General features: G+C 47.3%; 1 protein-coding gene across 16 annotated transcripts in view; it reads right to left on the reverse strand.

Annotated features, from left to right (window-relative positions):
* The window catches only part of LOC144116354 (uncharacterized), a 109,894-nt gene extending 103,412 nt beyond the window's left edge, over positions 1-6,482 (reverse strand). For 6 of the 16 annotated variants that reach the window (XM_077651118.1, XM_077651117.1, XM_077651115.1 and 3 more), the window contains exons 1-2: positions 5,987-6,435; positions 5,595-5,742 (exon numbers count right to left, since the gene is read on the reverse strand). In XM_077651118.1, coding sequence (XP_077507244.1) covers positions 5,595-5,715 — 121 coding nt within the window. In that variant the 5' untranslated portion in view covers positions 5,716-5,742; positions 5,987-6,435. The other 10 variants (XM_077651122.1, XM_077651113.1, XM_077651108.1 and 7 more) reach the window with 8 other exon arrangements.
* Positions 6,483-12,003: the final 5,521 nt, after the last annotated feature.

A 12,003-nucleotide genomic window follows, 5' to 3' on the forward strand; every position in this document is an offset into this window, starting at 1 on the left:
TTTATGGCTAACAAGAACAGTGGCAGGCAAGCAAACACTCCTTGGCTTTGTATACCTGTGGACAGGGGTTAATGCCAAAGAGGAAAACAGGAAAATGTTCGAATGTATTGCAAGCGACATTGATGAGCTAGGAGGACAGGGCGAGATAATTATATTAGGCGACATGAATGCACACATAGAAGACCTGGATGGTTACACGGATTCGACAGGAAGCATGCTGCAGGACATGTGTGACAGGCATGATTTAGTTGTATGCAACAGCACCGAGAAGTGTGAAGGGCTCATAACATGGGAGGCGGGGAGTCTGCACTCGACGATAGATTATGCACTAATGTCACAGAGGATGTATAACAGATTAGGGGTAATGAGCATAGATGAAGATGGTTCCAGAAGTCTAGGTAGTGACCACAAGCGTATCAAGTTGAGCTTCAGAGGAAAAAGCAATGTAGGACTGAAGCAAGATGAACAATCAAGGGGAAATTTTTACTCAGCAAAGCAATTGGAAGTAGCAGCCAAAAGAATCGAGAAAGTAATTTTTGAGGATAGTGAAACAGAATGGACTTATACCAAATTAACTCGATTACTGGAGCTAGAGCTAGCTAAGGTGCGAGTAAAGCTAAAAGGGAAAAGATGCAAACCCAAGAGTTGGTGGGATGAGGAGGTCAAGAGGGCAATAGAAAAGCGCAAGGAAGCATCCAGAGAACACAGATAATCCAAGAAGAGGGGGGAACCAAAACCCGAAGTAGACAGAAAATGGGATACCTTCATAAAGTGTAGAAGGGACGCATCCTATTTGATTAATGAGAAAATTAGAAGAAAGGGTGCCCAATGGATGTCAAAAGTAAATAAAAAGGATAGAAAAGCAGCCCAAAAATTCTGGAAACATCTAAATGCAATGAGTAATAAAACTAGGCTAGAACAAAGGTTTATTGTTACAGATGAGGGTATTCGACTAGAAGGGGATGAAGCAATAAAACACATAGGAACAAGGATGACGGAAAAATTTTCAGCAAAGCACGTGGTACATAATTTATCGAAGGAGGATAGACCGGTTACAGCAATAGCTTCACTTGAGCAAGGAGAGTGGGAAAGGGCAGAGAAGAAGGTTCCTAGTGGCACATCAACAGGACCAGATGGTATCCCGATTATGTTGATAAAGAAGTTAGGACCAAAATCCAAGCAAACATTAATACAGGTAGTGAACAAAATGATAGTGGATGAGAAAGTCCCCGATGAATGGCGATTAAGTAGAATGAACATGATATATAAGGGAAAGGGGGACAAAGCAGACGTAAGTAACTATCGCCCCATAACAGTGACATCTGTGGTTTACAGGGTGGTGATGCAAATTATAAAGGATAGACTGCAGGCTTGGGTGGAGAACGAGGGGGTGTTAGGGGAACTACAGAATGGGTTCCGGAAACAAAGGAGGTTGGAGGACAATCTATTTTCATTGACACAGTGTATAGAAATTGCGGAAAAGGAACATAGGCCCTTATTGCTAGCATTTCTGGATATTAAGGGAGCCTATGACAACGTTACTCAGGAGCATTTGTGGGACATATTGGGCACATTGCATGTGGAAAATGGAGTAATTAATCTTTTAAAAGATATATATAGAGGTAACAGAGTGCTCATAAAATGGGAAAAAAATGTATCAGGGCCTGTAGAGATACAGCGGGGGCTTAGACAAGGATGTCCTCTGTCCCCTTTGTTGTTCATGTTGTACCTGCAATGTGTGGAGGCCAAGCTAGAGGGGAGCGGACTAGGTTTCAACCTATCTTTTTTCAAGCAAGGGGAATTGATTAAACAGACATTACCGGGACTAATATATGCGGACGATATAGTGATAATGGCTGACAACAAGGAAGACCTGCAGAAGTTGTTAGACATATGCAGTACAGAGGGAGATAGATTAGGCTTCAAGTATAGTAAGGAAAAATCTGCAGTCATGATATTTAATGAAGAGGGCGGCGAGCATAGAATACAGGAGTTCGTGCTAAAAGTAGTGAATGAGTACAAGTATCTTGGGGTGTGGATAAATAACAGTGTTGAGTATCTGACAGAGCATGAAAAATATGTAATGAATAAAGCTAGTAGGAATACAGCTGTCATGAAAAATAGGGCACTGTGGAATTACAATAGGTATGAGGTGGTAAGAGGGATCTGGAAAGGGGTGATGGTCCCTAGCCTGACCTTCGGGAATGCGGTCCTGTGTATGAGGCCAGATGTTCAAGCAAGGCTGGAAATTAGGCAACGGGGAGTAGGGAGGTTAGCTTTGGGAGCACATGGCAATACACCAAATCAGGGGGTACAGGGTGATATGGGATGGGCGTCTTTCGAGAGCAGAGAGGCTAGCAGTAAGATAGCATTTGAGGAACGATTGAGAAGGATGGAGGAAAAGCGGTGGGCTAGGAAAGTTTTCAGATACATGTATATAAAGAATGTTGACACGAAATGGAGAAAGCGAACTAGAAAATTGACAAGCAAATATCTGGACAGCAGTAAGGGGGCAAATCAGCAATTATCAGTTAAGAAAAAGGTTAAAGGAACAGAGAGAGCTTTGTGGAAAACAGGTATGCTGACGAAATCGGCACTAGAAACATACCGGACCTTTAAACAGGAAATTGTCAAAGAAAATATCTATGATAATTGTAGGGGAAGTTCTTTGTTGTTTGAGGCCAGGACTGGAGTTTTGCGGACTAAGACGTATAGAGTCAGGTACCAGGAGATGGACACTTTGTGCATTGCGTGCGGAGAGGAGGAGGAAACAGCTGAACACTTGATACTTTTCTGTAAAGGGCTTCACCCTACAGTGGAAGGCAGCGGGGCTGACTTACCCAAGGCATTGGGGTTTAGGGATAGTGAAGGGAAAGTGGATTTTAAGAGGTTAGAAGTAACCAAGCGAAGGTTATCTGATTGGTGGCTAAAAGCAAGACAGGAGTAAAATTTCACAAGACATGGCTAGGTGGCTTGAGCCACCGCCCGATGTAAAGGGTTCAGCCGTATCCATCCATCCATCCATCCATCCATTTGTTTTAAACAAATATAGCAGCAAAAATTAATTTGTACAGTTACAGCCCGCTATAAAATTGCTACTTTTAAAAGTAATGTCATTTATAATAAATTTTGCTATTTATTCATTACTAAACGCCTCTGTTCTAACAGAGGCCCAAGCCCATAGCCCTGCCATTTTTTGCGTGCGGTCTGTTGGCTACAATGGGCTCTATCTCCTGCGTGTGTCGCAAAAAACGAAAAAGTGCAATAAACTTCACTGAATAAAAAAAAAGCTCACTTAAAATGTACACACATACACAGACGCACATGCACACAAAATAAAAAGACAAAACAAAGCAAAAGCAACAGCATAAAGTGAAAAAACTGGCACCGGGCCAAAACGGCTGCCTTTCTTTCCTACGATGGGTTCCAGAGTATGCGGTAAATATTTGCTTGCTAACAAAACTTCTGGAAAAGGTCAGTGTAGTGTATATAAATAGTATTTAGAATTTCATCGTTTAACGAACGTATTTGCTCTTCAAAACTTATGCTGCCACCTATGGCGCAAAGACGCTGCGGTAGAGAGTAGTAGCGCTTGCGCCTCGAAGGCATTCCAAAATCTCGAATGTCTCCGCGGAGCTCCGTCGACTGGAATGTCATGTGAACCGAATGCCATTCACAAATGTCGTGTAGCAGCGCAGGTTTGGCAGTCGAGTCAAATGACATTCGTTTGGAAGGCATTCGAAACGCCCGTGTGGCACAGGTATCAGTCAAAGCTTGGTAGAAATAATAGAACAAGAAAGACTGTTGTCGAACATGTACTGTTAATAATTATTGAAAGGTGTGGGAGAGAAACTTTATGCAAGTCTCGACACCCCGCAATGTTGCATCACTGCACTGTGTGGCTTAAAAATGCAATGTATTACCAGAAGAATTTTCATCAGCGCATTTACCAAACTTTATGCTGTCACTAGTTCACTGAATGGTGAGGCGGCAGCAACAGAGCAACACTGAAAACATGCCGCTCTATCGCCAAGTCTCGTCGCCTCGTGCGGGTGTACCAGCAGCAGAGGTAGCCATCACACGCCGCATCACCAGAAGCATCACTTCATGCGGCTGCCGCTTAAAGGTTAGGCATAAATACAGCTTCAAAATAAACCTTCAGTAAACAAGGCTCATATGTTACTGAGTGAAGCCTCTCCATAGTGACATACAACGAGCTCAGAAGAGCAAAGGCCAGGAAAACAGCTGTTATCATGCTGATAGTGATGCAGTGGTAGGAGCTTGATCACCTCTTATGAGAAAAGCTTGAGGCAGTGCCTGCGACTTTTTTGTGTGTCATCACTTTTAGCTAATGGCTGGTTGCTCAGGATGAGAGTGAATACTGTTGACTGAAATTTTGTTGCCAGTATTGAGAAAAATATTCACCTCATTACCTTTTTTGGAGAGAAAATGGATGCCTCTATAGATGTGGTATGACCAAATCATGGTCACGCAGTGCTGACAAACAGCAACAGCTATAACAGAGGTCATTCACAAGACTGTGCGGACGTCGAGGAGTTTGATAAGCTTGCTAAGAAAAGCTGCGCCCCGCGCTCTTCAATCCTGCGCCAAAATTCAACGCTTCGTAGCAAATTTACAAACTGCTTCAAAACTGAAAATTGACTTGTTGAAATGGCAAGACAAAGTGCACTGGCACTTTGAAACAGTAAGCGATATTTATGGGTGACCCATGCTCAATGGGCTCGGTAAGGAAAGAGTGAACATGACATCGGCCGGCCAAAGCAGCTGGCTGGCAGGGTGCCGGAAATAGCAGGTCGCAGCAATGAGCTGAAGCACGAAGCAAGCTTCGCTGCCCACTGCACCACGTCATCAGAGCCTGCATGTTACACTGTGCAGCACACAACCATTGCAAGGCCACCCTGGAAGGGCACCTGTTTTCCCTGTCGCCCAAATGCAGATAGGCAAGCACCACCACTCACGCACAACGAGAGGCACAAGACAAACTCCAACAAGCTTGGTTGGAGTGTGCCTTTGCGAGAGACAATCGTTGGCACTACTGCAGCCACCCAAAAGACAACACGTACTGGAGAGGTTGTGCACAGCTGCAGGCGAGGCGTCCGGGAGGGGAAAAAATCGCGACCGTGCAGAACGGCGCGGGGCAGCGGCCGGCCACCGGCCAGGTCGACGGATGTCTGCGTGCGTTCGGCAGCGCGAGCCCGGCGCGCTCGTGACGCACGCTCCACCCACTAACCCTACCGCCCCGCTTCCACCCGGACTGTTTGCCAATCTGATATGGCCCCTGAGCGCCGTTTACGTGCCGAGGACCATTCGAGCAGGCTTATTGAATATCTCGGCGCGAGACATGTGACGCGCCACGGAGGCCTAAAGGCATTCCACGCAGCACCCCTTGGTTTCGCTTAGCTGGGGTTACCGGCGTTTCCTGCAAGAAACAGACGCCTCCCTGGCGCGGCGTTCCATGAGTAGCGGCTCGGACGCGCAGTAGACGCCTGCGGGGCGACGAATGTCGCCTTGGTCGTTCGAGTGCGCAGCCTGAATGCGGCGCAGTCGATCGGCCAAACGGAATGAGGGCTCACCTTCGAGTCTCGAAATCCTGGACTTGATCGAAACGACGGTGTCTGCTGGCGACACCAGCAGCTCGAAGGCTGTGCCGTGCAGAGTTTCGATGAACACTTCAATCACGTCACTGCTCGCCATGGTCGGCTTGGGGCAGTGACACGGCACCTGCAGGCCGCACGGGTCGGGTTTCGAACGGTCGGCCCGTGACACGCAGCGCGGGGCACGTTCGCCGCGTGCTCGGTCAGCAGCGCTGGCCACTGGACGCCGCCCACGGCGGCAGAACCCTTTCGTTCGACCCACGAGCCGCCGACGGACGCCGCCGCATAGGCCTTCGCGGCTGACCGCGCCCGCCCCGAAATACGCCTCACGCTACATGATCCCACAGCGGAGAAAGAAGAAGAGCGCTCACCAGCGTCGACGACGAAAAAGTGAGCGCCTCCAACCTTGAACTTCGGGCTCTCGTTTCGCCGTAGTCCGGGGCTCCCAAATAACATCAGCCCGCGACGGACGAAAACGACGAGGACTTGGTTTCAGTCCCGAGACAGGATGCAAGGAAAATGCGACGCTAAATGCTAGCGGCCGACGCTACAGGCGCGAGTGGAAACGCATAATCGCAGCTAGGATGGGTTCGCTGTCATCTGAGGAAGCATGCTCACCACACAGCGAATCAAGACAGCATCCGCTGTTGCTACCTCCATTGGTTAGGGCCTGGTCTTGTTGCCGGCACGAAAGCTGTTTAGTTAACTCGCGTCCCGATCAGTAGTGTACTAGGCACGTTAGTCTCTCATACATCCACGGACTTTTTTTCGCGTAGAATAAAAGGAGGCCACACGTATTTACTAAACGCTACTCCGTACTAGAATGCGCTCTAGTGAGCCACTCCGTGTGACGAAACTGTGGCCGCTGTGGCCGAAAGCGCTGCAATCGCAGTGCCGCGCGGAGCGGTGTGAAGACGCGTGCAACATGCACGGGTCCACGAGACTGACGGTAAATGCGTTTTTAGGTAGGTGCTTTTATTCTAAAGGCTTATTGGCACGCTGTCGAGCAACGAATAGCAAAGGAATCAGCCTCGCTGCGTCCTATTCAAACCCCATTTTCATCATCTCGGCAAAAGTGACGTCTGCTACCGAACGAGCGGTCTGCGCGCGCGCGGCTTATGAGCACCGCAATTTTTTAGCAAAATAATAAGTGTCAACCTCTTTTCTTATTCTCAGCATAAAGGTCATGTTGGCGTTCTTTCGTCCAGCGATCGAGTTGCTTCGATACGTCTTTCTCGTCATTACATTTGCTCAGAACGTCGATCGTCTGCTTGCGCACGTTCGCTCCAACGACCAAGTTTGTTTCATATGAACGAGGTTCTTCTGTGGAAATAATGGCATATTGCCGGAGTTCTGGAACACAGGGCGCCCTATATAATGTTTGCTCAATCGCTCGAAGGTGATGAAAATGAGGACGGAATTGGATGTTCAACACAGTTCGGTTTCCACAGACGCGTACCGCTTCCGGCATCTGTCGCGAAAGGCCTTCAAATTACAACAGGTGCGTGCGAACCCGTGTACCCGTTCGTTTTTCTGCGCCCCCGATAACTGCGCCCCGCAAACAACGTATACGATGGAGGCCATAAACCCCGCAATGCTATCGCGGCGAAATAAACTTCATGCATGCATTTCCTTTGGGCGTGCCTCCCAACAGCTTCAGCGGCTAGCCAAAAATTAACGTGCTTGTACCTGGGCTCGCTGCGCTGCAGTATGGGGGGGGGGGGGGGGCAAACACACTTACAGAGCAAGAAAAAGTGCGGACGCATTCGCCGATCGAACAGAACTGGAGCTATATATTGCTGCACAAGACACCGCATGCACAAATTCGGCTTCGAATTGCGTAGCTGGCAACGACGAGGACGAGCAGTAATTTTCTACGATGCTAGCCCAAGGATGGATGGATAAGGCTGAATGAACCCTTTAAATCGGGCGGCGGTTCAAACCACCTAGGCATATATGACTTGTGAAATTTTACTATCTTGTCTTGATTTTAGCCACCAATGAGATAACCTTCGCTTGGTTACTTCTACCCGCTTAAAATCTACCTTCCCTTCACTGTCCTTAAACCCCAATGCCTTGGATAAATCAGCACCGCTGCTTTCCACTGTAGGGTGAGGCCCTTTACAGAAAAGTATCAAGTGTTCAGCCGTTTCCTCCCCCTCTCCGCACGCAACGCACAACGTGCGGCCAAGCCAAGTCGATCGCAGCGCCACCATGGCATTTTCGCTGCTGGTGGTCGTTCCACTTGACATCTTCCACGACCGGTCTCGAGTAGCGGCGGCGGCATCTACCTTGGCTACAGTGTACTAGAATTCTAGTACACTGTACCTTGGCGGCGGCGCGCGCTTTGTACCAACGTTACTAGATTCTTGCTTTGTACGGCCTGCGCGCTGGGGGTGTTTCATGTCTGCCTCCGCTGAACGATCGTGGCGCTGCGACCCTACCGCTATTGGGAACATACCGGACCTTTAAACAGGAAATTGTCAAAGAAAATATCTATGATAATTGTAGGGGAAGCTCTTTGTTGTTTGAGGCCAGGACTGGAGTTTTGCGGACTAAGACGTATAGAGTCAGGTACCAGGAGATAGATACTTTGTGCATTGCGTGCGGAGAGGAGGAGGAAACGGCTGAACACTTGATACTTTTCTGTAAAGGGCTTCACCCTACAGTGGAAGGCAGCGGGGCTGACTTACCCAAGGCATTGGGGTTTAGGGATAGTGAAGGGAAAGTGGATTTTAAGAGGTTAGAAGTAACCAAGCGAAGGTTATCTGATTGGTGGCTAAAAGCAAGACAGGAGTAAAATTTCACAAGACATGGCTGGGTAGCTTTAGCCATCGCCCGATGTAAAGGGTTCAGCCGTATCCATCCATCCATCCTAAAACCCCTTGATAATATGAAAGTACAGCCAACCATTGAACTTTGCCGCCGCCGCGCGACATCCTCGCCCCTAGCTGGCCCTTCCCTGAGGGTCGGCTCTCTGCCCGATTTCCTTAATGACGATTGGTCTCCCTGCCGTTGCCCTTGGAAACGCGCGGGTCCGGCGTATTGCTTGTGTTTTAATTTTTCCTCTTCTCCATTTTTCTCCTACGCTCGGCGAGCGAATATTACAGCGCCGTGCTTTTATTGCAACGTGCAAGCGCTATGGCGTGTTGTTGCGCGTACAACAGCAGCAAGCGGCCTGATGATGGTTATGCGGTATTAATGATACCATATATATTCTCGCTGGGGGATTTTCACGTTGTTGAGGTCGGTGCTTTGTGGTGTCTCCCCTCGTGTCCGTGTTCGTCTTTGCGCTGTGAATGTAAGCATGGAATACCAACTCGCCCGGAAACTAGTTTTAAGGATTAACCACGATGTCATAAAAAAAGGTTGACACCGTTGGTTGGAAGGCATCATTCGAGGGTTGTTTGCTGCTTCGTTTTTAAGTTATTTTGCATGCGAGGCCAGAACGGAACGAATCTCCAAAGCATCCGCGCATTGCATCTTCTCTGGAAATAGCGACTGGGCTCAAAACGTGCTAGTTCTTGCACCTGTAGCGTCGTCTTTATAACAACAAATAGGCAATTTTTAACAGACAGTCTTTTAGCCTAAGATCCCATTGTCCATTAACTTTCGCTTGCATGAAACTGCTGCATAGATGTACAAAGTGATGTTGATTTGGGCTATGACATACACCACTGTTGTATTTCCTTGAGCATGTTTTTCTCAACTGTCATCAATACTGCATAGCACATATCTACACTAGCGTGGATGCTGAATATTATGTGATACTGCCGTCTGTTACGTGTATCTTATCAATCAAGGTTCTTTTGCGTGCGCGAAAATAAATCATCCTGCTGACCATGCTCTCATTTTCTTTAATGATACATTTTAGGTGATGCCTAATCAAAATACCAGCTTTATATCCCCTACTACATACTGGAACGAAATTTCAGTGTCAAGTATATCATTATCGAGAGGCGTTCATCTTGCTTAGAGATAAGAATGCGTTCTCTCATAGGTATACCGAGTATATTCTTACGCTTCCTTGGCACCAGTGCCTAATAATGTTCGATGAATGGTTGGTTGTCCGCGGTCCTTGATCGCATTGAAAGTGCGCAATTAAATGCAAAAGCAAAGAAAAACATTTCGAAGCCGTTCGTGTTAAGCCTAGATAGAATGTTAGCTCTGTTTTGTGAGGTTTTTCTTTAAGTTTGGCCAGCTAGCATAACGCGTTTACACTTGCCCTTAGTTTTCCATCTATAGTGAAAATTTAGGATTTAACTGCAGTTAAATATTCGGCACTAATTAATATGTGCCGGTAACCATCAGAACTCATTTGCACTGAATCTAAGCTTTTGAAAGGTATATGACTCGATACTATAATGCAAAGGGTGGTTTTGATTACATATAGCTCAATAACGCTAATTAATAGGTATCGCAAACTAATCCAGAGCATTTGCATTCATCCTAAGCTTTTCAACGGTATATGACTTTAGCAGGGTGGAAAGTTGGGCTGGTTGGTGCATGATTTTGCGGCAGGAACAGCGCAGCACGAGACAAAGCGTCGTGTCTCTCCTGTCCCTTCTTTGTCTCGTGCTGCGCTGTTCCTGTCGCAAGGTATACGACTTCATCGTCTAGCTCATTGTTTGGTTTTGTAGCAAATTAACTAATTAACGCAGATTAATGTGGATCGCTGACTAGCACGGTGCCATTACAGTTGGCCTAAGCTTTCCAACTATATATGACTCGATGATGTAGCGCAAATTTGGGTTTTAATTGCAATTTACTAAATATCAATTAATATGGCTTCCAGTAATTAGTCATAATAAGTATATAATTAACCAGTGATCCAAACTCACGGTTTACCACGTGACATATACTATGCCTAGACTCATAGCTTGACAGTAGCGAAACAGACTAAGTCCCGCTTTGACCTTCTCTGATCTTGAAGTTCAGAGCATCAGCCCGGGTCGTTTTCCGAAGTTTTACTGCGGCGACAGAGTTCACGCTATAAAAAAGAAAACACAGACAAAGTCAGAGGCAGTACTAAATCAGGAGCACAAACTAAAACACCTTATCATGTGACTTAAGTGTCTGCAGTACCGAGCTCGCCTGAAGGCTTTGTTTACGTCAGTATTCCCCATTCAAACAGTTCTTAGGAGAAACCATTGTCTTCATGAACGTTACTTTCGGCATTCTCAATGCTTTTGTTGCAATTTTTCAAAGATTTTGTGCACTCCTGGAGCGCAGAGCTGGCCCAAAAACGCGCTTCGCTCACTGGTGCGGTCGGCCGGCGGGCGCCAAGGAGAAAAAGCGTGTCGTGCGCAGAGCTCAAAGCCGCCGCGCGAGGAGAATCGAGGAGGAAAGCGCGGCGCGGAGGAGAGTGTCGCTACTTTCAAATTATCAAGGGGCTTTAACCGCTCCTAAAGCCCCTTGATAATAGGAAAGTAGCGATACTCTCCTCCGCGCCGCGCTTTCCTCCTCGATTCTCCTCGCGTAGCGGCTGTGAGCTCTGCGCACGACACGCTTTTACTCCTTGGCGCCCGCCGGCCGACCGCAGCAGTGGGCGAAGCGCGTGTTTTTGGGCCAGCTCTGCGCTCCAGGAGTGCACAAAATATTTGAAAAATTGCAAGAAAAACATTGAGAATTCCGAAAGTAACGTTCATGAAGAGAATGGTTTCTTCTTAGAACTGTGTGAATGGGGAATACTGACGTAAACAAAGCCTTCAGGCGAGCTCGGTACTGCAGACATTCAAGTCACATGACAAGGTGTTTTGGTTTGTGCTCCTGATTTAGTACTGCCTTTGACTTTGTCTGTGTTTGTTTCTTTAGAGCGTGAACTCTGTCGCCGCAGTAAAACTTCGGAAAACGACACGGGCTGGTGCTCTGAACTTCAAGATCAGAGAAGGTCAAAGCGGGACTTAGTCTGTTTCGCTACTGTCAAGCTATGAGTCTACTACAGGTGCAAGAACTAGTCCGTTTTGAGCCCAGTCGCTATTTCCAGAGAAGATGCAATGCGCCGATGCTTTGGAGATTCGTTCCGTTCTGGCCTCGCATGCAAAATAACCTAAAAACGGAGCAGCAAACAACCCTCGAATGATGCCTTCCAACCAACGGTGGTAACCATTTTTATGACGTCGTGGCTAATTCTTAAAATGAGTTGCCGGGCGAATTGGTATTCCATGCTTACATTCACAGCGCAAAGACGAACACGGACACGAGGGGAGACACCACAAAGCACCGACCTCAACAACGTGAAAATCCCCCAACGAGAATATATATGGTGTCATTAATACCGCATAACCATCATCAGGCCGCTTGCTGCTGTCGTACGCGCAACAGCACGCCATAGCGCTTGCACGTTGCAATAAAAGTTGCGCGTGAGTAATTTGTTCTTGCTATCTTT

The sequence above is a fragment of the Amblyomma americanum genome, chromosome 1 (assembly GCF_052857255.1).
Source record: "Amblyomma americanum isolate KBUSLIRL-KWMA chromosome 1, ASM5285725v1, whole genome shotgun sequence".
In the NCBI taxonomy this organism is placed as follows: domain Eukaryota; kingdom Metazoa; phylum Arthropoda; class Arachnida; order Ixodida; family Ixodidae; genus Amblyomma; species Amblyomma americanum.